Below are 25,522 nucleotides of genomic sequence, written 5' to 3'. Positions count from 1 at the left end.
AATTTTTATTTGAGCACAGGGTAATTATCTGAACTTGCAAAAATATTTGAAATAACACTAATAAAAAAACAAATGACCACGCTTTAAATCATTTAAATGGTTTAAATCATTTTACGATTTTACCTTGGCCATTAAGGTGGGACACCATGTTTCAAAAATTTTCTCGTGGCTAAAAGTTAACTCCAAACCATGGCAAAGTATACACTTTTAAAAAGCTCAAAGAGCAAAGATTATTAAAATAGTATTTGTGCATCCTATATCCGTATTATAACCTGACACCAGCTGATTAAATCTGCCACCTTCTGGGAAATGCCAGGGCTTACTTGAGAAAAGATAACTCCTACAAGAACTGATCAAAAGGAATAACTTTTACATTTTACAAAAGAAGACAAACAGCTTGCTGGGATAAGCATAGAGATTTTTGGAAAGCTAAAAACACGTGAAACGATGACCAGCTAAATCTGATTCAGAAAATCTAGCATACGTTTCAATACAGGCATAACTTTGACAGAATGCACTGGATGGAAAAGTTCTATGCTTATCTCACAGAACGTACTCAGAACAACAAATCCTGAAAATGTTAGCTCAATTGAATGAATCCTTCTCAAGATATCTTTTCTAGAAGGCGAAAATAACTCGTTTGAGAAAACGAGCTTTAAACTTACGGTAACAGTACTTGTCAAAATAAAACTTCAATACCTCAAGATTCGAGTTCCGTACGTAAAAAACAAAACTTCGAATTTCTTTCAGAATTTTAGGTTACGTCCCGCCTTAAGAGTGCTATTTTCTACATTCCTGAAGTTCCCGTGTGTACGGCCTTTCGGACACTGAAAGTGGCGGTACATCCTGTATTTTCTTATTATTTATTTTTACTTTAAACACTTTGATGGCGGCTAAGCCGATGTTTAGAGAAAATAATTAACAAGGCAACATTAAAAAAATGACTTTTTTGCTCTGCAAAATGTCCTTTAGAAAAACCAATTTAAGCTATTCCATTAACAATAATAAATGTATGTGACGTGTTTCTTTAGCTAAATCAACACAGTGGTTGGTATTTAATAAAGTGGGGGTGGTTTTGAAGAGCAGAGCAGAAAACTGAACGATCTCACGAAAGGAGACACGTTTGAGAAATCGCAACGTTTCGCAGGTATGTTTATGTACAACACTCACTAAGAACTGAATCATATAAATATTGTTTAATGCCAAAAAGTATTAGCTAATATTACGTATCTGTGATATACTGAACATTGTTTGTGCGTTAAACCTCTCGCTCCACATATATACAAACACGAAACGCTTACTTGCAAACAAATGACATTTATAATAATTCAAGAAGCAAATGGTAGGAAAGATCAGTATTTTTCTTCAGTCAGTTGTCGTAAATTTCGTTTATAAAAAATAGCGGGTTGGAAACAGTGATTACTACACAACTCTAGTTTTATAGGCCTAAGAATTTGAAAGGGAAATGTTCGGCAGGGTTTGGCAAGGTAAACAGCTAATGAGCCAGGTTTTGGACTTATGCATATAACAGCGAAGACCTCTCACGGATTCCCACCTGGATATATTTTTTCTCTGTGAAATCATTTGTTTAGGAATTAGATTGCTGCGGGATAGAAAACACCACAGAGGTTTTGTAGCAATTCAACACTGGATGATAACACAGAATTGAAGCCGACACGGATAACCCCAGAAAGAAGAAAAAAAAATTCACACCTTCGGAGCGATAATGGAACTTTTCAATGATACACTGAAAACAACGCAGTAAGCACCCCCTGTCAGAGGCTAATAATTAACATGCAGGCTAACATTTTGGCATTTCAACCACCTTTTGAATTTACAAATAGCATCAACCGACTTATGGGCCTAAAACTGAAACAGGTTCTTACTTATTCACACTGTTTTTAGCAAGAGAACTTCAAATAAAATAAATGCGAGGACGTTGCATACTGTGTTTACTTAAAATCTGTCTCACTACTCTTAGGTGGACAATTCTTTAATGCATAAGGCAGCGTCGCACCCGTTTGGACCCGCAACTAGTACCTTTTCGACTTCGGAAAATAAGAATCTTATTTTAGAACCTAAACTAGGCCAAAATCTTCGTAAATACCACATATACAAGCGTAAAGAATGGAAATTATGTTATAATCAATTGGTCCTACAACAATTTAAGCTATTCTCTCCTAGATAATTTGTTTTCAGATTACCCTTTTTCTCTTCACCTTCTTTCCTTTCTGAGATCTTCATTTAAGATAATAGTTACCATATTCTTCGCGTACATGACCGTACGGATAAAATTGCAAGTTCTGCGTATTCATTTTTTTTATAATTTTTATATAACGCGGAATAGTATAATGATTAAACACAAGATAGTCTGCCTAAGACTAAGTAGAATCAGACAAAAGGAGATAAATTTAAGCTCACTGAATTTAACTTTTCTATTCAAGATGACGTCCCCTATATTACTTACGTTCCTGGTGAATACGACCCGTTCGGACCCTTAGAGTGTTAGAAAGTTAATTCTGTATTTTCCTGATTCGCTTTATTTTGTATTTAAAACGATTTGATAGCCAAGCCGACGCTGTAGACATAGCCATGGTCTGCCAAGGCTAAGTAAAATTAAACAAACGAAGAAAAACTTTTGCCGGATGAATAAACATGTACTGTTTAAGTCACTTGACGACGGCACCTCGACGTTCACTTTAAATCGACGCATCTCCGCCTTTCTTTAAAGGGAAAGCCACGCGTTTGGAATGAATGCAGAACAATGAAACTAAATAGTACCTTGTTCTCAAAAGTTTCAACAGTCTTCGTTTTAAAACTCGCAATAACTTGAAAGTTGCAATAAGTTAAGGTAATTAGTATTTTAAGAGCCTGCCAAAAATAATTTTAAAAAAGTCAAACAAAAAACAAAACAAACACGAAATAACCTATTATAATGACAATGTATTTTCATGCAGCTTTGATCATCTTTTAGAAAAACCGCTTAGCTATGAAATAATTTATGTATGACATGTGTAAGTCAACATATAAATGGGATTTAGAAGACTGGAGTGTTGTTTAGAAGAGCAGAGCTCTTAGCAAAGAAAGCACCTCACGAAAGCAAATTCCTTTGAGAAATAGTATCGTCCAGAACGTAAGTTTGACTCATAGCAGGATCATACATGTACTGATTATTGTCGAGAAAAATACTACGAATCAGAGAAATACATCGTTTCTTGTTCATTTCAGAAAATAAAAATCCAGCTAGAACCAAACTGACTAGGCAAAGATCTCCGTGAATACCACATAAATAAGCATCGTATCACTAGTGAAAAATGATGGGGATCATGTTTTGAATCAAGGGGTCTTGCAGATATTTAGGCTCTTGTTTGCTTAATGTGTTGTTTTAAAATCATCATTTGCATTTCAGTTTATGAAGTAAGTTATACTCTTGAAGTGGCTGTATGCACTACTTTAGATAATAGGGTGACTCGGCTTTTTTTTTTTTATCTTCCGCATAGAGTATACATAACTAGTGTTAACAAAAATAACATGGGTTTACAATGGTTTAAACTAAATCAGACCTATATGGGCTATGTCAAATGGTCATAAACTGCAAATCTTTCCCATGCAGCTCTTTTTTTGCTTCTCTTTATTTTGTTTTTTTTTCTTATTAGATGTGCATTTTCTATGATAGCTACCATATTTTTTACTGATCTTTTCTGCTACTCACTGTGTGCACGACCGTGCGGATAAAAGTGCAAGTCCTGCATTTGCTGACTACTGTTTATTTAGATAAAACGCGGAACAGTAAAATGATTAAACACCAAAAGGAGATAAATTTACGATAAATAAATTTACATGAAATTTAAACTATTTTATTTCAAGGTAACACCTTGGTCATTTAAGGTTGCTATTCCCGATTTTTCTGTTCCTGTAAACACGACCCGTACGGACGCTGAAAACGTCAGTGAATCCTGTATTTTCTTGGCTATTCATTTGCAATTTAAAAACAATTTGATGGCGACGCCGTAGAGTAAAATAATTTCAAAAGCAATTTTTCAAAAACATAGTCTGCCAAGGCTAAATACAATTAAACCAACGAAGAGAAAGTTATGCTGAATGAATAAACAGCTGTTTAAATCACTTGACGGTGGCACTTCGGAGTTCACTTAAGGTAATTCCTCTGAAATAAAAGTGGCGATAGATTTTGTTCAAACTTTGTCCACTGAATATTTGTCATATGATAACTTCAATTTTGAAACAAAAAAGGGGGGTGCCCATGCTCATTAAGGAGCAGTGAAGCATTGAAAATGCCCCATTTTGGCATTATTTAATGCTTATTATAAGAATGCGTTCCGAGTAATTGTAAAATCTTTGTGAGCCCAGACCCATCAGAACACGCATTAAACTACAGTCAATACATTCTGTCGGACACAAATAAACATTTTAAGTTTGATTATGACAGAAAGCTAACTCCTTGATTAAAAATTTGAACCAAATTTCTTGACGTGGTCACCAAACTGCGAAATAGAAAAGACCACAGTGTATCTGCTATTTTTCTTATTTACTCAATTTTCAGCAATAGAAATTAGATCAGTCTTTTCTCACGCAAAGCTTACGATCAGTTGATTACAATGACTGGAAAAAAATTGGGATGCCCGTGCTAGTTGGTGAGCTAGAGCCATTTTTCAACTGACAGCGCTCAATATCAAGGCAAATCCGTCATGTTTTCCATATGCGCGTGCACGAGCGCGCGCTAATGACGCCATAAATTACGCGCAGTAAGGATGCGCGATACAAATGTAAGGAATGACCTTAAAATTAACGCATCGCCGCCTTTCTTTAAAGGGACGGTCACGCGTTTGGAATGAAACAAAACAACGAGGCTAAACAGTACCTTGTTCTCAAAGTTTCAACAGTCTTCGTTTTAAACATTCATATCAACTAGAAAGTCACAATTTTTATTCGAGTACAAGGTAATTATAAGAACTTGCAAAATTATATAAAAAAATCAAAATTACAAAAAAATCTATTAAAGAAACAATTAACACTGAAAGACTGGTCCCGAGGGGAGCAGTGAATTTTGTTTCCCGAGAATCGAGATTCGAGGGAAACAAAATTCACTGTTCCCCAAGCGACCAGTCATTAAGTGACTTGTTATATAGCAAAACAAAACAAAAGCAAAAACGCGCTGAGTTTCCAGCGACAACATCTTCAACTGCACGCTCTGATCACATGCAGCAGCGGTCAACATTTCGTGGGTAACAGTGAACTGTTTCCCGTTTGACGTCATAGTTTTCGCAATGTTGCCCGCTCATGGCATTTGGCCATCGCGGTAAACAGTTTTCATTGTTAGATGTTATGTGACCGTAAACTAGCCAATGAATGGGTGCTCTGTAGCTGGAGAAACGCCAGCTATTTAACAATACTTGTTATACTCTGCAATTGTCTTTTAGAAAAAGACCACTTTAGCTGTAGAATAATAAATGTATTGTGACGTCTTTCTTTAACTAGCTAAGTCAAAATGTAAATAATAGTGAACTGGGGTGTGTTTTTGAATAGCAGAACGCTAAGCACCTCACGAAAGCAGATTCCTTTAAGAAATTGTATCGTTTCGCAGGTAAGGTTACATGCAACTTTCACTCAAAACAATATAATATGAATATTGATTACTGTCAAGAAAAATTCTGCCAGTCAGGGAAATACATTCCCTTTTATAGGATCGTTTTCACGTGACGTCATCAAATTCCAAAATCCAAAACTAAAGAGCCAAGAAAATTTTTATTCTCATAAGGCGTAAGGGGATCTAAACATATATCTATTTACAACATTTCAGCTCAATAGCGTGCTTTGTTTGGAACCAGCGCCGTTTGAAGTTCAGAGTTAAGGCGGTGCGTGACATACCGCTCCGATCGCGTTTGTGGAAAAATATACACTTGTCTAGTGATTTTTAGCCTTTTTAAGGGTTGAAGTGTTAGGAACAGTGCTTTTGTAAATGTTTGTTGGTTCAGCTTAGATAATCAGTCGCCTAGATAGTCAAAGTAAGTTCCAGATGGTTGCACTATTTTCCGGCCGCCAAGTTGGTTGAGTACAGAGCTCCACCAACATGGCGTCTCCATACCGGGCTCTGTAAATTTGCCCAAAACATTACGACGAATATCTCAAGTTTGAGAAAACGCAGAGTCCCAAAACTTGGAGAAGTGTCTTCTTTACCTACCTCCTATAATATAAAAATTTCTTGTCTTTATCCACTGAATAGTTTTCGATTTATTTTTTCGTTGCGTGACAGTGATAACCGTCTATACTACTGCAACCCCGCGTTTAATTCACAAACTTGTTAGGCCTGTTAAAATAGGTAGTCATCAATGTCTCCAACACACGTTGACCAAAACAAAACACACGTCGACCAAATTTTGCGAGAACTGCTTGAAGATAGAGACAATACTGATCTTTTCTATCGTTTGCTACTTCGTCATTAATTTTCTTTCTTTGTAAATAAGCGTTTCGTGTGTAAATGCTCGGCACGGTTAAACAAACGAGCCAGATAGGAACTTATAACCTAACAACGTAGACGTGACATGATTTGCCCTTCTTTGAAGCAAAATCAGTGTTAATCAGTGTGATCTCTGCTTTCAGAAAGTCATTTTTGGCAATTTCTTGAAATGAAACGAAATCCGAAAATAATTAGTTTGTAGTTTACTAAGGAATAGAAAACGCCACAGAGGCTTTGGTGATAATTGAACAAACAGCAACACTGGGTGATTAAGACAGAATTGAAGCCGGCACCTAAATTAGCACACGACTGAAACACTTCGTTAGCGAAATAGTGATTTCAGACTAAAATAACCAAGATACCGACGATTTCGTTACAAACCTTCTATTACGTACCTTTCTATATTTGCGAAATAGGAAATTGTTTTGAACGGGAAATCAGAAGATAACAGTTTTCTAAGGGATAGAAAACATCACAGAGGTTTTGGTGGTTTTCTCTTGGTGATAATTAAATAAACAGCAATTCTAGGCGAATACGAGCGAAATACGAGGAAATTATTTTAAAAACGAACTGAAACCTTGAAATTAAATTTCCCTCCTTGTTTGCGCAACTTTTCTTGTTCTTTCACACACCAATTTGTCGAGCCATAGTTCAGTCGAAACAATGAAATCTTTCCTTTTGATGGTTATGGTAACGTGTATCTTTATCTAGCAACGTGGAATTTGATCAAGAGATTTCTAGTGCAAGTGAAAACATTGCAGATGTCTTGTTCGGGTGTTTACGAGTTGCCCTGTTTACGTTTATATGGAGTCGAAAATCAGTCACAGTCCATATTTCTCATGCATGGCTCCAATGTACATTAACTCCACAGGTATACAAACTTTTTTATACGTCACCAAATATATGCCACATTAACTTTAAGTAGATCTAAATAAACAAAAACTCCTTTATTTGTGTGATTTAAATGAGGTCTTTGAATAATTCAATGAGTATTGATTTTTCAGCTGAAAGCATTTGACAAGAAATAGAAATAATCAAGCGGTCATCTCTCAACGTCATTATCAAGTCTATCAGGAACTAAAAGTCATTTGACGTTAGCTTTCCGCAGAAAGAAATCCTGAACTCATTCTGATTTTCACAATTTTGTTGACTTCAAGTTCTTGAAAATATGTTAAGAGATGACACCGAAACGTCGCACCGCTGAAGCAATATAAAAATATCCCCTGATAAATATAATTTTTCACGTTGTTATTGTAAGGCAATTTATGTCTGATCAATAAACGAGATGCCCCCTCCTTTATGACTGATGTTTTCTTACTTATACTAAGTTAGAAATTATTTTGTTCTCGTTTCACTGCAGAGTGATTAGACAACAAATTTAGCATAATAACTGGTTTGTTTGAAAATGTTATCGCGCGTGGGAATAAAAAGCTGCATCTTGCCGTCACTAGCAACGACTTAAGCGTTTAAGTTTCACGCGGTTTTTTTTTTCGTTCCGTCTGAAACAAAGAGCGTTAAAAGGTCATCAGACTTTTAAGGATTTTCACCATTTTTTTGATGAATTTATTTCGTCAAGCTGAGTTGAAACTCAGTTTACCCACCGTCTTCCGTAGTACTTTTTGTTTTATAATTTCATCAGACTTTTACAACCTTTTCAGAAACTTTGCTTTCGTTCCTTTTTATATAGCTCATTCATGCTCGTTCATCTTGAAATTTTCATGGAAGAAACCTTGAAAAACTATACAAAACTACTTGTTGACATATAAACTCAAGGTAAATTCACCGCCAAAGTACACAAAACAGTTGTTTTACATTGGCGTTTAATCTAGGACTTCGATGATTTTGACATCACATTTCAAGCTACTTTAAACGTTGAAACTAACGTGTTAAAATAACAGATCTAGAAATACAAAAAGCACCGTGATCAGAGAAGAGACTGAAGAAAACAGACACTCTTCGGAATTGCTTTACACACACTTCAACCTGTTTAATTCTTTCTCTTTTTTAATTATTATTAATATTTTTTTTTTTGCGTTCTTCAATTACGGTGACTACGATCAATAAAGAGTTCATTATTGGCAATAATGCACTTCGAAAACAAAAAAACAACAACTTGAAATCTACTAAGAAAATGATATAAAACCGTACACGCAAACGAGACCGATATCAACGGCGATCAAAGTAATTAACAGTGGGTTTCTATGGCTATGGTGAACAGCTGGTTAATTTTTATTGTTATAATTATCACTTTCAGGGCAGTAACCTCCATTTCACGACAACCGGTTGAGCCCAAAAATTGAAACAGGATCTTATCCGATGCAGTGTACTTAATAGAACGAACCTGAAATAAATCAGGCGGTCTAGAACATGGTGTATACTGCATTTTCTTTAGAATGCATTCTTACTGTCAGGCATAATTATATCTTTCGCATACATTGAAAGGACCACGCCCATTTGGGTCAACAGTGAAAACCTTTTCCATTTGAGAAATAAAAACCTGTTTAAGAACTTAAATAGTCTAAATTCTTCCTAAATGCCACATATATAACAACCTTTTTTGGCTAACATGAAAAAATGTACTAGGTTACGTTTTTATTGGTAGGTTCTGTATTTTGAATATTAAGACTGCGTGTGTTATCTTAAAGAAACAAAAAACAGCAGTAGGGAGAACAAAGTACACATTAGAAAAGGTTCTACTGCAATATACGTATACAAATGAAGATATAATGAACCGAAATATTATCAATAGGATAATAAAAGACATAGTTATTGTTTCCCTTGATAGCAATGGAATAACAAACATTTCCATATCAATGCAACTGTATAGATCTACCAATCAAAGTAGACAGTTTGGATTAATCTAACGGCTATATCACGAATACAGCTGCGAATATTGCCTTCAGTTCAACAAGTCAAGCGACAGAGAAACACCCAGCCTTGAACAACGAAAATCGGTAATGTTATATTTATAGTCGGAATATGAAATTTTATTTTATTGAAGTTACTTTTTTTTATCATACTTAAATACTATACTTAATAGGACAACGGCAAGGGAAAGAAATGCGTTTTGCACTATCTTTTAGCCTAAAAATATTGGAAATTCTTGTCTTATTATTTTTTTATACTCGTTCGTAATGCGTTTTAATGGTTTTAATTTTCATGTTCCGAAAATTAATGTTTCTTTTTCGGTTAATTTTAACTGTTCCATTTTAATTTTAAATTTTGTGAACTATGATTACTATTATTCTGAATTTTCTATGATTTCAAGATTATTCAGTAGCATTTCGAAAGAAAGTGACTTGATATGTTGTTAACACGGCTGCAGACATTTTGAACTACCGGCAAATGTTTTCAATATTGATATGTACACAATACTTACAACATAGAGAAGCTGTGAAATGAGAATACTCTTGATATTTTTCGCACCATGTTTCAATACCTTTCATGAAAACATCAGATAAAAACAACGAGATAAAAGTCGCAAGTGTTTAAAATAGCTCTATCGAAAAAAAAACATCAACATGCATAAACTTAACGAAAAAATAAGACTTAGTGGCTCATTGCTTTTTCAAGACAAGTTCTGAGGGGAATTGCTTAATTATGAAGGAGACTTCTTAAGACTTATATTTAATACATTCATAAAAGTCAGCTAGATTGTAAAACCCTGTGAATGTTAAGTTTTATATAAAAACACTTAATCAGCTAAGTTGAGGACAAATAACAGTGTAAGTTCTATTTGGCGCGAAAAACATACTGTTCTTGTTATTATGCCTTGCTTTTTGAGAGCACTTAATAGTAAAATATATTTTCGGCGTTTTTAAGAACTCCTTGAAAGCGTTGTCTGGCTAGTGGTACGAAAGCACTTAACACTTTAACACTAAGGAGAATTAATTTTTACTCTTACAGCGCTTTAATCCGTCTTCATCAGTCGTCAATAGAAAAACGTTGAATGTAAAAACATAACTGGAGTTCACATCCCCTCTTGGTAGTCTAAATCACGATTTTTATTTTCTACCTGTCTCAGTTAGTAATTAGACTATTAAACTTTTTCCAGATCAGAAGACAGAAAAATTAATGAAAGCTCTCAGTGAGAGAAAACACTTATACTTTGAGAGATTTCATAAGCAATAAAGGTCGTTTCTTCAACAAAGTAGAGACACAAATATTGAAGCCACCATTTATTTAACGCGAGAAAATTTAATTGTTTCCCAATGGCAATTGTTTCATATCGTCTTAAGTTTATAAAAAAAAAAACGCGCTCACCTGGTTACTAAGATAAAATTCTCATCTTTGTGATGGAAATTTGCCTTTATATGTAAATAAACCTAAAGTTAGCTATAAATAAACTAAAGGTAACAGTAAATAAAACTTAAGTTAGCTTTAAGAAGCAATACAGAGATAAGAAATTCAATGATACTTTGGAAAATTATATTTCTACTCAATGACATTCTGAGGGAACTTTTCTTACGTAAAGAAGAAGAGGAAAAAGCGACAAATATTATTTCTTTTGAGAGGAGAAAAAGCTGGTAGACGAAGGAAAGAAAGCCCATGATGCTACTCGTAGCTACAGTGAGAAAAACAAGAAGACATCATGTCTTCAAGTCTTCTTCTCGTTATTCAAACAGACTCCTGACATCGGTGAATCAAATTTCCCAGAATAGTCAATATATCATTCTGACTGGTATCTCATTTTCAGGGTACCCAACACTACAAGAATGATGACTGTCAACTTATTTAGTAAAGATCACTTTATTACGCGTGTTGTCAAACCCTTCACCAGTCTTCAGTCCATCGTTTCTTCTGTCTTTGAATTGAACGACAAATGGGCATGCACTGCCGTTTGATTTTGGACTTGTTATTGTTAGGTTCAGCCCCGAGATTGTGATCATATTCCCTTGCTTCAGCTTCATGAGTTCACAAAGACTGAATACACAAAAAAGACGAAGACGGCGGAAGCGTGTTTGAAAGTTAGGGCGAGTGAAAAACTTCAGTTTAATTATGACCACGTTGTTTCGTTGAGTCTTATATTTTAATGGCGGTATGTATCTTCAGAGAACGGCAAGCCGAGATGGACTCACAACACGATGTACTTTGCGATTGATAGAAAGACGGCGTTAGTTAACAAACAACGTAAGCTGGCATCGCTTATGAGAGCCTGATGTTGAAAAATGTTCCTTTAAACCTCGGCTATAACTTTTAATACATATTGTGCAAACCGAGAACTGAGATCGTTTGTGTGAGGGTCTGATGTGGAACAGTTTTCCTTTAAACTTTGTTTCAAGAATTATTTATAGCAGTTTTAAACTCAAGATTTGACAAAAGGTTTCGCAAAAAATGTAGGTGTTGTTGATTACTGAGTTAGAAATTAAAGAAATCCCCCGTACTTAAAGAAGTTTACCATTTACACTGATGATATGGGAGCGACACCAAGCTAGGATGTAGGGTTTTCGAGGATTCTTGCAGACAGTCATATTACCAAATACACCATCAGATAAAGCAAACCGTCTAATCAATTTGGCTGTTAAGAGAATATTGCTTTCCATGTTACATGGGCATGTATTTATCGGTACATTGAGTCTTACAAGGCTCACTTTTATCAAACTCAGTCATAATTCGACAGTTGACAAACCAGTCGAAACACGAAACACTGTAATTCACTGGTATGTGTTTTTAAAAACCACTGAAATTGGGCGCGACGATCAAAACTTCGAAACAGGGGCTAATAATATGTTACATCCCAAGAAAAAGGTTCCCAAAATTCAAGAATTTTTTAATTTCTGACATTCGAACTATCATTTGATCGATATTGCTCCAGAAATTCCAGGTGTATCAACAAATGGAACGGAAATTCCTGTTCAAAGTTTTCAAAAATTTGGGAATGCATGCTTCATGAGGTCGTCTTCATTTTCGGAAATTCCAGACGGAAAGTCTACTCCATTTACCGCTGGAAATTTCCGGAAAATCAAACCAGAATTTTTGGTGTAATGGAAAAGGCCTACTGGATGAGGGTCTTGCCGGCGTAGGAGTTTGATGCTATTTATTTATCAAACTCGTGGGATTTATGAAGTTTATTAATTTGCACATTCATAATGAACATTCGACATTCCAAAGAAACACTTTTGCGACGTTCCTTCACTTGTTTACTTTAATATTCATTTTAAAGTTGTTAAAGCATGCACCCTGATACATAATTAAACTCTCTTAAGCGCTTTCGCTTCGAACGCTTTCCGCTTCCTTTGCCGTCAACTCGTTAACCAATAATTCCCACATCTGTATCAAGGGTGTATCCGATGCAATACTATTTATCAGTTTCTCCCAAGTGGGTTTTCCAGGACTAAATTTACAACAATATGCAATTTATTTGAAGTATTAAGGCTGATAAAAGCTATAACGCATTTGCATAAAATGGCAAGGTTAAAAATGATCAAACATTGGAAACATTACTTTCAAAAATTTTTTGGATCAAAGTGTACTTCGCGGAAGTCCTATTTTAAACAAACCTCTAACTCCCATTTTTCGTTTTGCCGCCTTTTGCCGCACAGTTTCTGAAATATACCGCGTTCTTACATATTTTTGTAATGAATGAACTTTAGTGCATCACAATCTTGAATGCTTTCCACAATCTTATCCGCCTCGCTGACAGGGAAGAATACTGTTTTCAGGAATCGAAGCTGTGGACTGGTCCTAGCAGTGACTATACATACACAGAAGATAAGGATTGCCTAATCTTTGCCCCAAGTGTGCGGTGGAGAGTATTGGCCAGGGCGCCCTATGCCCTTCCGGCAACGTATGGTCCTTTGCTTGGTTGATTCTAAATGACCAGCTTCTAGGCTGGCCAGATTCTGTTGTCTTTTGTCCTTTAAAACGGTGCCGATTATTATCTTCAAGGCTTACTCACCGAATTGAAACAACAGATTAGCGCGATTGAGAAGCTATTTGAAAAACATTTACTTCACGGCGTCAGGGTTTCCAAACACTTGAAAACTATAAAAAGAACTCGGCCTCTATATGGTCTTCGAGTTATCAGTGATCAGTCATCTCAAGTTATCTCCTTCAACATCAGTTGTAATTTCCAGTTTGGAAACCCAGATGATACACTCATACTCCCTTACAACCGGACAAAGCGCACCTGGTGAATTTACATCTTCAATGCTGGTCCTTTTACGAAAAGGTAGCCATTCGAGATATCTATTTATCGGGAAAATTAAGCATGATTCATCTGTAAAGTCAAAACACATTCAAACAAACATCTGAAAGTGCCAAATTTAGCTCATACGCAATTTTTGCCGCATGCCCACTATAGGGTCAGTATTCTGACTGTAAGGAAAGCCCGAAACCTCGAAACAGGAAAGGGTCTAAGCGTTTTGTCAAATTTATCACGGCCTACCGTATTATATAATGCTTTACCTCGGTAAAATTTTTTGTCGTTTGCTACACAGCTGACAAAAGTCTCTCTCTGAGAAGTTTACAAAGCCACTGTTTGTCGTTTACGAGAGGGTAGCCATTCGAGACATCTGTGTAACTGAAATGCAGTACACTTTAAGTGATGACAACACATACAACCGAACAATATTTTAAAATCGAATGCAGGCACTGGCGGATATAACTGGTGATGAATGTATAAATACATGTATAACAAGCAATATATTTCACTTGTTTGAGATTTAGTTGGCACATCTCCGGGTAGGTAAGTTCTGTTTAGAAGTGTCGTCGCCCACCTCAGTCAATTTAAATTCATATTACGGAATGGAAGAATCGAGTCTAAAACAAATTGTGTACTTTATTATTTTGTTATCGCATGTCAATCCTTTGGGTTCTTTATTAGAGTTCCGTTGTGCGGTCGAGCATGAAATGGTGGAGAATCATTTCTGAGTTAGTTTAAAGCGTGCTAACCCCAAGAAAGGAAAAGGGGCACCATGCAGGCGAGGCAAAGAAAAAGATCTTGGACCCCTTTAAAGGGGTCGAGCAACACCCTGGCAAACATTAAGCTTTCACCAGCTCCGTCAAAGAACGGCGTTTTAAACTAATATTACCTTTTGGGGAAATGAATATAACTGAGGGAAGAACAGTACGATATCCACAAATGTTACGTTTCAACAGCATAATCTTCTAATTCTTCAATTTGCGCCGATTAAATACAATATTATTCAGTTTTAAATTGTAAGCCTGATTTCCAATTTTCCTCGCGAACGACCTGTGACTAAATATAATTAATATATGATTATTAGCCCCAAGCCAAGAGCTTCCAATAGTAAGCTATATTGGTTTGCCTTTTCTTACTGCTTGCGTCACCTGTTTGCAATGTTAACATAACTTCCCTTTTTTTATTTGAAAGATATTCCAAGAACGATGAACATCTGTTTGATTGGTTTGTTCCTCGCCGTATTTCAAGCCACCAGTGATGGCGCCCCAGAACGCTTATTCCCAGCACCAAAGCTTCCTGCGGATGTCTCTCAAGAGGAGAAACTTGTTGAAAAAAGAGCTAGTAAGTAGCGTCCACGGTTACAGTTTTCTTTTTGTTTTCATGAACATTCCAAATACATTCTTTTTTATTTAACAAATAAAGAAGCCTAACCCGTGTATTACACTGTGGTAAAACGCGACGGGCATTTGAGAAAACGAGTGAAATGTAGAAAACACGAGCCGCTGGCGAGCGTTTTCTACATTTCTCGAGTGCTCTCAAATGTCCGGAGTGTTTTATCACAGTGTAATACACGGTTTAGGCTTCTTCATTTGCTATGATATAGATTTTATACGCGCAAAACAATAAAACACGCTTTCTCTATGTTTTATACTGTGATAAAACATAAGTTTTTGACCAATCAGAACGCGCGTAGGGTCCTATCTATATTATAAAAGAATATATTTTATAAAAATATAGAGGCTGAAATTTGCGAAATTGTAAGAATATTTTAAGAATAAATCCGAGGCTAAGGTTTTCAAAATAAAGAAGATAATTTTGTAGGTTGAAAATTTGTGAATTCAATACAATTACATGCTTTTCGGCCATAACGAAAAAACTAGCCAAAAAAACAACAAAAACAGCACATGTTCGATGCCAATAGGATGTCTGCAAGATGTTATGTGTGTCAAATCGTATCTATAACGAAATTCTCGATCGTGATTGGCTCTCTGCGCGCCTATTTGTCACATAATTGGCACGTGATGGCGTGCGGATCCAATTACAGGTATCCAATTACATTTTATTGTAAGTGGTACCTGTAATTGGATACCCACGTGATTCGTACAACAATTGAGCACGCTTAAATATTTACAAAAGTATATGTCCGTGACATGGACCTTTGCCGGCAGCTCGCCAGTTTTTACGAGCACGCACCCCCATTACAGCTAACACGGTAACACTTCGAAAAATGAGGGTCGATCAAAAATAACACTCCTTGTAACTTGTTCGAACACGTTTTCCCGCATTTCGCTTCAGCTACATATATTTTCCTCAAGTTTTGAACGACCATTGTGTTGTCTGTGATTGTGATTGGCTACGTTAAATTCGGTTTTACGACACGTAGTTGGTATGCTAAAAGCAAGGTGATAAACAAGACTTTGCATCACTTCAAAAGGGGAAACTTCATTATTTCTTGAAAGAAAACTGGTAGTTTATACCCTGGGTTTATATAAAGAATTATCACTTTTGTTAAGCTTTTTCTGTGTCTTTTGAAACGTTCCCATTCGAGATATTCTTCAATTTGCAGTGTGCACTGACGACCAGCTAGACAAATATCCCCTTCATTGTCCAGGATGGGCGGCGAAAGGTTACTGCAGCGTCACATACGTGAAATTTATGCAGACCAACTGCTACGCAAGCTGTGGCAACTGCGAAGGTAAGAAAATACATAAAGAGACCCATAAGAGACTTATTCCCAAAGTTATCCTTTTTAGTCATTTTTAGATCACTACTCACGGTTTCGGGCCTAGAGATAGCGGCCAATCCTATGATGCGAATTTTGTTCGCGAGGACAACCCATACTGCTTTGCACGTATTTTGATCCTCCAAAGAAAATATCCACGCGACGCATGTCACGTGATAAGATTATCTGCGGAAGACCTGGATATCAGGTCTTAAAATAACTTGATAGGGATGACCTTAGGAGTAAGGCCTACATGGAGGATGAACTTCTGTATTTTAGACATTTGATGTATATTTTAGACTTTTATTTTTCAGAGGACCCTCCTGAAAACCACCTCGAGGTGATTGGAGACCTCATCTAAAAATGTTAATTTATTATTATTATTATTATTATTATTATTCAGTTAACTCTCTTATCCTTCATCCTCTCTGGAGCTAATAAATATGTTGAGAGTTTTTCGTATGTTGGTTTAGCGCTCATCCATTGCTGTTCAACAGTCACGGTCAGGGCCGTAGCGAGAAAAAAAATTAGGGAGTTTAAGAAACATTGCAATGGCAACGGAAACTTCGCTGAACAAAAGGTTTAATGAGCAGAACAATGGCTTTGCACATGCGTTATAATTCTTGGAAGATTTCTTGGTCGTCGAACATCCTCTGCAAAAAAACCACAAACCAAACTCCAATGTCCAATGTCCAATGCATATGTCTATGTTTTAATTACCCCCTTCAAAACAAGATAAGCGGAAAAAATGACTGAAGCAAGTACCTCGGTTTACCTCATACTGGCTACAGCTCTATTAATTAAGTGCGAGCAGACGCTTCACACCCTCCAAAGACAAGCGTGCGCTTTCCTCTTTATTGGTGCTATGCTATGCATTTTAATGTTTTCATTTTTTATAATTTCTTTTCAGCTCCAACCACTCCACCACCTCCACCCACTCCAGCCCCAAAAGGTGAGTTAAAAAAGAAAATGACAAGCAACTTAGTACCAATCATGAAAATAAGAAACTGCAAAAGAAACTCGGGAAACATGGAGACTAGGGGTCACAATACATACGAAACCATCCAGTATTCAATGAAATACAGCCCCGTTGTGCAGTACGTGTCCACTGCGCCAACGCAAGAATATCCTGGACTACTCTAGCTTTGACTACATATATCTTATTAGATGTTTTGGTGTGTAGCCGAGTCGCTGTATGTTTTTACGAGTTGTGCCGTATTTTGACGGGCGAGTCAAAATACAAACAACGAGTAAAAATATACAGCGATACTAGCTACACACCAAAACATGTGCAACTAACTGTACAATATCGCTGTATATTTGTACTGTTATTTGGACAGTATTCGCTGCAGTTGGATAATAAGTAGTGGCAACGCTACGGCGCACGCTTTAAACACGTAGACTTTTTCACAGTTCTTCGCGGTTACGTTGTGATTGTTCTCGGCGTGCCCAGCTTGCAAGCACTAAGATCCTAGAGTATTCCTCAAAGGCATTATATTAATATATTATTATTATATACATTATATATTATACTCACAGAATCCTAGCTAAAAACCTTGATTCACTGCATGCCAAAAATGAATTTTATTAACAGGGGAAGGAATAAATAAAATTGTTATTTCCTTAGACATCAAACAAAAAATGCAACGCAACCCCATCAGTTGGGCAATAGTGATGGGCTCCTGGCAATAGCCGCTTATAAATGTATCTGATACTTGGTTGTCTCCTCCCGAGTATAATTTTGACAGTAAAGCAAAACGACTGTGAAAGATAAAAAAGTATTTGTTTGAGGCCTGCTCCAGGCAATCAGATTGTGGCGAGTGAAGATTAAGATTGCAGCAATAGAATATCAACCCCAGCCCTCCCCCCCCCCCCCAAAAAAAAAATCGTGCAGGGGACCTGATCCCACCCAAAAAAAATCCTGCAGGGGCAGCGGACGTAAAAAAAAATTCCCGCAAGCTGAAAAAGTCCCACCCCCTCCCCCCTCTCAGCACTTTTCTAATGATCCGTCTCTAAGACAGAAACGTGCTCGGCGCTGTAATGGCGCGTAATCCTGTGCGTCTCTCTCTGTACAATTTTAAGTTAAAAATGAGTCAATTTCAGTCGAGTTTACCTCTCTGATCATTGCTGTATTTGAGAGAATTTCTGTGGAATACACCTAACTAATTTCCTCGCTATCTGCTACTCAATTTACGGTAGAAAAGTCGATTTTGAGCTTTTCGAGTGATTCGCAACGACTGACAGAAATTGTTTTTGTAGCATAACTTCAAACTTTGCACGAAATTTCACACCGGTTAAACACTTTTGGAGAACTTAACTGGTGAACTAAATGCAACTAACATAAAGTAGTTCGCAATAAATTTGTTCTTTAATTCATCTTTTGTTGTCTAATATCGAGTTACTCGCTCGTTTGCTTGTTAGATTTTCTTACGAATGGTTTGTAGGGGGCGCGCAAGCTCCGCCGGCCCAATTCAATGACAAAGTTGCGTAAACAAACCCACTTGTAAGCCAATTTACAGCTAGAAAAAAAGATAAACATGTTATTTTGCGGTTTAGAGTCGGTCCGTATAGTGAAAAACTGTGACCTCGGTCTTGAAAATGCTGCCCTCGGGCCACGGCCTCGAGCAGCATTTTCAAGACCGAGGTCACAGTTTTTCACTATACGGACCTTCCAGCTGCCAAATAGCATATATATATATAGATATTTATATGACACCGCGTTACCTGGGTCGCGGGCTTCCTGAGTACGAGTAACTTTAAGGGTGTAACTTCTGGAGAAGAAGTAATATTAAAATGAATATCTGTTGAAGGTTGTTTTTGCTAAAACTCTCGGCTTCGCCAATCATGGAAATAAAAGTGAATATTTTTTTTTGATCGAAATCAAACCCTTATCTCTCAGTTTCGACACAGTAAAGGACCTATTAGTTCTTATAGTTCACCACTAAATTTTCTCCGATTCTTATTGGTTTAAATTGATCACGTGGTAAGATAGTGCTCGTCCGCAGAGAGACACTAGGGGACTTTAGATTTGAGTACGAGTTCGAGATCGAGTACGAGAATGACTTTTCAATTCTACTTTGCAGGCTTCACATTATCACTTCACATACCCATCTCATCCCATGAGCTACCCTCTCTACCTAAAACCAACAGGAAGAGCTAGGGCTCAGTAAATGTCACTGGTGTGAAATTCGAAAATCGTAGTCGTACTCAATCTCGCACACGTAGTCAGATCTAAAGGTCCCTACTATCAGACCATAGTGCTCGTCCGTGGAAAATACCCGGATGAATAGTACTCGTCCGTGAAAAATTTTCAGTAAACAAGCGGGTTTGTAGGAGATAAACAATTGAAATTGTAGGTGGGTTTTTGTCTGTTTTCTTTTTCAAATTTTACATTTGGCTTTCACGGCTTTGATCTAAAAGAGTTGAAAATAATTCAATATGAATTTTGAACTGGCGCACGGAAGAAAATTTGGTGGTGAACTTTTTCGCCATAGATCGGTCCAATTGACCATTCTTAGTCTCTAACGAGCAAAATTTGGCTCGATGAAGGATTTCATACATTTTTAGTTAACCCTTTGAATACCAACTACGCATATATGCGTAGTTGGTATTCAAATATTATGTGCGTAATTAATGGTCGTGCTCTTTGAACCACTTGTGACGTCATCAATTTAAATGTCATCAGATATTCCTGATAAGCAGATAGTAGTGCTAGGCTAGCCCTTTCCGCACAATGGTCAGGTCTAGATATCGACGACATTCCGACGTCGCAAATCGAAAAACAACGTTATCAGTTTTGGTGCAAAAACGGTGGTAAAATGGTCCACAACGCCTATGATTGATCAAGGTCCATTTCTAGGCTTTGCCCGTAATTAACATGCAACTTTTCACTGCAGCCAGAAAGAACATACAATGCAAAAGGTAGCCAGTGTAAAAGGGCTGAGAAAAACAGAAAGGAAAGGGCCAACAAACGAAATTGAGAACGGTTAATGGCGAAAAAAAAAAAATCCAAATTTTGGCTTATGCGCATGCCCGGACTTGAAGTTTTGCTCAATCTTGTACCTAATCCTCGAAAAATCTCTCCTTTTAGTAAAAAAAAGCTTTTTTAGCAAAACTTAGGCTTATTTAGCGTCATGGTAGCTAAAAAACCTGACTAAACGCTTAAAAACGGTATCTTTTGGCGAAAGTTTGGTATTCAAACGGTTAACAGAGTATTTCAGTGTCTCGGAACTATCGGTCGGATAGTTGCCCCTTGGAAATTTGATGCTCTTAAAACTAGCATATTTGTTTTGATGAACATCAAACTTCCACCGGGCAACTATCACCCGATAGTTCCTTGACAGAAACACTCTTTTGTTTAAATAGTCCAAAGAGGATGCAAAGAGTTTATGTGTGACACGTGACGAAGGCAACATTTAGTGTAAGACACGTAAACTAAAAGACGTACGGGATTCGTGAATTTATGCGAAAAAGGTTTGGTTAAAAGCAGCTAAAAGCATAGTTGACGGGTGAATTTTGTTAAAAATTCGTACTTGAAACTTGAAACGCGAACATAACGCCCCAACCTCCCCTTCAAAGTTCCTTTGCCGCAGTTATCGAGTTCATTTGACCTCGTTTTGAATTGATTTGTGTTAGTGAAATAACCACATTTTTGTCTGCATCTGATTCGTTGTTCGGTTCAAGACTAAGATTTAAACAAAGATTGCCAAAATTATTTTCAATGAATTTCGAACGAATAACAATAGTTAAAGTTTTTTGTCAGTTGTTCGTAAATCTGACCAGAAATGCTAGCAAAATTCTCGACTATTTGCCAGTTGTCAGTTATTTAGTTTTTGCCATTTGTCTGCAGTTAACCCCATCCAGACCCTCTTCTCTTCAAACATTCGCATTACAGTGAGACCTAAGATTGAGTCGTCCGGTCAAAAGTGGGTAAACAAGGTGTAATTTGATTTGAATTAAGTCGTGAAGTCTGATTGTGATGAGCATTTGTTTTCTTTTTTTTTCTGAACACGAAGTGGATGAGGACGCCTGCCTTGCAGCCCACAATGCCAAGCGTGCCCTTCATCAGGACACGAACCCGCTAACCTGGAGTGATACACTGGCTAAAAATGCAAAGCGCTGGGCTGATGAATTGGCAAGGGACAATAAGTTTGAACACGACCCAAACCTCAAAGGTGAAGGAGAAAATCTTTCCTGGTACTCATCCTCAGCTGGAACTATCCGTTCATGCGCAGAGGCGGTGGATTCTTGGTGAGTGCTTTCAAAGTCTAAATAATCGTTATCATTATTTCGGTTCGCTAAGTTACTGAAGGTTCCTAAAGCTTAAGTACCCATTTATTAAAAATATCAACTTCCTGCTCCAGAAACATAATAAATGATAAAAACATGTGGACACAAAGGAACAATTTCTTAGAAATGAAATGTTTCGATGTGGTTGCAACGTTTTAATCAGTCGCGTGTTAAAACTGATCACGTGATCGTGGACAAGGACACCAGGAAGATCTATAGTCATTAGAGAGGTTTTCAATTGCATGAGCATCGCAAAACCAAAACCAAATTAACCACTCTGGCCAGTCACAAAGGACAGAGACATTACAGTGGACAAATCAAAACTCCAAGCAAATACAACTACCTGAGGTGAAGCGGGGAAAAGTGAGTGCGTTTGGTTTTGGTTTTACTTCTGACTGGTTGACAAAGTGTCGCGATTTTTTTTTTTGAGCCAATCGCGAAGCGAAAAGATTCAAGACACATCAAATCAAATGCGACTTTCAACACTTTAGTGAAACCTATTGTATCCTGGCTTTAAACATTGAAATAATAACACTGTTATAGTAATTAGAGTATGTTATAAGCTGTCTTGCATACTCAACTAATTTTAAAATGCGTTGACTTGTATATAGAACACTGCATGTAATCTTTTTTTTCTACAATAAAGGCATAATGAAATTACAAAGCAAAATTATCATAACCCTGATATATGTGATCTGTTTTTTTTTCTTTTTCTACATTAAAGGTACAGTGAAATTGAAGATTACGATTATAACGACCCTAAATTTGGCTCCAAGACTGGTCATTTCACGCAGGTGAGCTGATTTATTTCGCGAAAAAAACGCGGTGGCGGGGGGAGGGATGGGTGTTGGACAGTTTTGAATAAAATAGAGCATACTAGATATTAATCGAAACGAGTAGAATTGATAAGGGAAGTGGTCAAAACTATTATACATATAAGGGACCCACTAGAATAACTTAAGACTACTGTCTCTTACTATAGCCCCCTACCCTTATCCAGATACCAACGGGTTCTTTTATAGCACCTCCCCCCCTCATCCCTTAACCTATGGTCTCTTGCTTAACCCCCCCCCCCCCCCCACTACACACACAAAAACAAACACACACAGAGAAACAGTATGCCTACCTCTGTCTGGGGATACGTGGCCTCTTACCTAGCCTCCACCTCCGTTAGAAGATCCATGGCCTCTTAAGTAGCCCCCCACCTCCCGCAGGAGACCCATGGCCTCTTAAGTAGCCCCCCACCTCCCTCAGGAGACCCATGGCCTCTTATGTAGCCCTCCCCCCAAAAAGTGGGTCCCTAGCATGTAACATAGTTTTGACCACTTCCCTAAGAAATGAAAGGAAAAGAAAAGAAAAGAACGGAATATAATAATAAAAGATTTGTATAGCGCCAGTATCCTAATGTTCAAAGGCGCTTTACAATAGCAGAGAAAAAAAGTATCAAAAATTAAACACTGAAATATGGAATGGAATGGAAAGGAATAGAAAGGAATAGAATATAAAAGAATAGATAATAGAAATGGCTACCTCATATAATTATGTTGCAAAATACTTGCGTTAGCCATGCTTGCAATGGCTGGTTATTCAATTACAAACTCAGGGGTTCGATATTTTTTAGCTTGCTTTGAATCACTGATTAGTGATTTATTTAAATTGGTATTTAAATTGGTAACTTATTGAGCTGTGCAAGGCTAAAGCGGCCTTCACACGGCAAACTTAAGTTGGCAAACCCGTGTTGGCAAACTTCAAAAAGTTGGCAAACTCGTTCCTTCACACGTCAAACTCGCGTCAAATCACAACACACGGTAAGTTTCAACATGGCCGACTTGGTGCAGTGCCACTCACGTAGAAAAATGGAACAGAGGAAGAGAAGAGAAGAAACAGAAAGCGAGAAAGGTTTGGACGAAACTCAGTTTGTCTGCGAGCTCCTCTATTTTCTCTTGTTTGTTTTTATTATCTTTGTAGACTACAAATGAAACGTCCTACACAGCCGGACAATTGTGAACTTCTTCGATAAATTTAAAAGTGGCCTTGCGTTCATTTTGACTTGCGTCCGCCATTTTGTGAAGTGTCACGCAAATGAATCACGTGAATAGAGCGCGTGTTTTGATTGGTTGACAGTTACCAACACATGTTTGCCAATCTTTCACACGTCAGATACGAGTTTACCAACACGAAAAAGTTGGTGAAAAAGTTGGCGCGAATAGAGACAATTTTCTGTTTCTCGCCAACAGTTTGCCAACGTGTTTGCCGACTGTTTTTGTGCCGTGACACACACCAACTTGAGTTTGCCAACACCAGTTTGCAATTTTAGTTTGCCGTGTAAAGGCCGCTTAAAGATACAATTTTCCAATAGCCCATAATCGACATAACTTAATTCAATTTAAAGAAAACGTTCAAGTTTGAAAGACATGTTTCGACAATTTAATTCAGTTGAAAGTACAAGTTCGTGTCAAAGTATTTGTAATTGTACGTTTTCACTGCAGGTGGTTTGGAAAGGCACTACTCACGTGGGAGCGGCGCTCGTCAAAAAAGTGAACAGCAAAGGGTACACCGAAACTTACATAGTCGCACGCTACTCCCCACCTGGAAACTTTCGTGGACAGTTTGCAAACAACGTTATGCCAACAAAATGAGGTAATTAAAGTAAAGGCATTAGTAAGAATGCAACGGACCTAAATTCTGAAGGCATCCTAATTTGTCCAGGCTTCTTGGAGGATACGAATGTAAACATATAGAGCAAGCCCAAAGTTGTACCTACTTTAATTATCTCACGCATCTGAGTGACCGAGCAATGACTTAGGCCTGTGTCGTAGGCTTATTAGCTCGAAACAAACGATTCGATTCAGAAACTAATAAAGTTCAGAATTGAAAAAGGGAAATTGTATCAGGTCTCTTTTCTCCAGATAATATATTATTGATAAGGAAAACTTACATAAAAGTGTTGATTTTATTGTGAACTTTTGTTTCAGCCGGCAGTACAGTCTAGCCTGAGTGTAGACATTAAAGGGTTCCGCCACATTTGTGAGGACTGTGATCCTTGATTCAGAGACGCTGAGGCATTTAACACATTGTAGTAGATTTAGACAAAAAGGTCAATAAAAGTAAACATGTGGGTAACCTGGCTAGTTTCGCTTGTACTCCCAGAAAGGTTGCGTGGGGGTGTGCAGCCCACTTCCAAAACCCTTACCCTATTTAGGAACAAAATCTGCGATTTTCCCTACCCTATTTATGACCTGGCCAAAAATTCGGTACCCTATTTATGACCGTTGCGACTGGCGCAGTTGCCCTTAAGTTACGAAGGGCTTTTGTTGACTTTCGTATTGATAATAATGAAAAAGTAGCTTCTTCTAACAAACATACCCAATTGAAGACTAGAGTGCTAAACCCATACCCTATTTAAGACCAAAATGGCCAAAAGCGATACCCTATTTATGACCAAAACGACTGAAAAACCCTACCCTTTGAAGCCGCACATACCTATGTAGCCCATATAAGGGAGTCCCCCCCCCCCCCTAGGGCTGGCAAACATAAATAACGAGAAAGACACACCGACATTGTTATAACAGTTGCAAGACAGCAGAAACGATATTTGAAGACGCATATAAGGTGGCGGGGTAAAGAGAGTTTTTGTTCAACGAAGGAAGATACGATATGAAATGTTCAGACTTAAATTAGTATCTTACACTATGGCCGCGAACAACCCGAATGGAAGCAAAACTGGTGAGTCATGTTGTAGTCCAATAGCCCAATTTCGATATGCTAAAATTCAGCCTAAAACTATAGAGCTCAGCACGAGGCTCTGGGGAATAAACCCCACAAACTCTGTAGTTATTCCCCGGAGCCTCGTGCTAAGATCTATTGTTTTGGGCTGAATTTTAAAATATCG

The 25,522-nt window shown here is 37.4% G+C and overlaps 1 protein-coding gene across 5 annotated transcripts; it reads left to right on the top strand.

Annotated features, from left to right (window-relative positions):
• Positions 1-1,069: 1,069 nt before the first annotated feature.
• LOC145462726 (ectin-like) lies at positions 1,070-25,143 on the top strand. 5 transcript variants are annotated; one of them, XM_081446313.1, is made up of 8 exons: positions 1,070-1,147; positions 14,811-14,960; positions 16,186-16,314; positions 17,252-17,293; positions 21,357-21,591; positions 22,355-22,424; positions 24,120-24,270; positions 24,606-25,143. In XM_081446313.1, exons 2-7 carry the CDS (start codon positions 14,825-14,827, stop codon positions 24,267-24,269), a joined length of 762 nt encoding a protein of 253 aa, XP_081302439.1. In that variant the 5' UTR covers positions 1,070-1,147; positions 14,811-14,824; the 3' UTR covers position 24,270; positions 24,606-25,143. The 5 variants fall into 5 exon arrangements, with proteins under 5 accessions (XP_081302439.1, XP_081302440.1, XP_081302442.1 ...); XM_081446314.1 differs by lacking the exon at positions 1,070-1,147 and adding an exon at positions 5,514-5,602; XM_081446316.1 differs by lacking the exon at positions 1,070-1,147 and adding an exon at positions 9,225-9,429.
• Positions 25,144-25,522: the final 379 nt, after the last annotated feature.

The sequence above is a fragment of the Orbicella franksi genome, chromosome 12 (assembly GCF_964199315.1).
Source record: "Orbicella franksi chromosome 12, jaOrbFran1.1, whole genome shotgun sequence".
Taxonomy (NCBI): Eukaryota; Metazoa; Cnidaria; class Anthozoa; order Scleractinia; family Merulinidae; genus Orbicella; species Orbicella franksi.
This window is presented reverse-complemented; position numbering and strand designations above follow the sequence as displayed.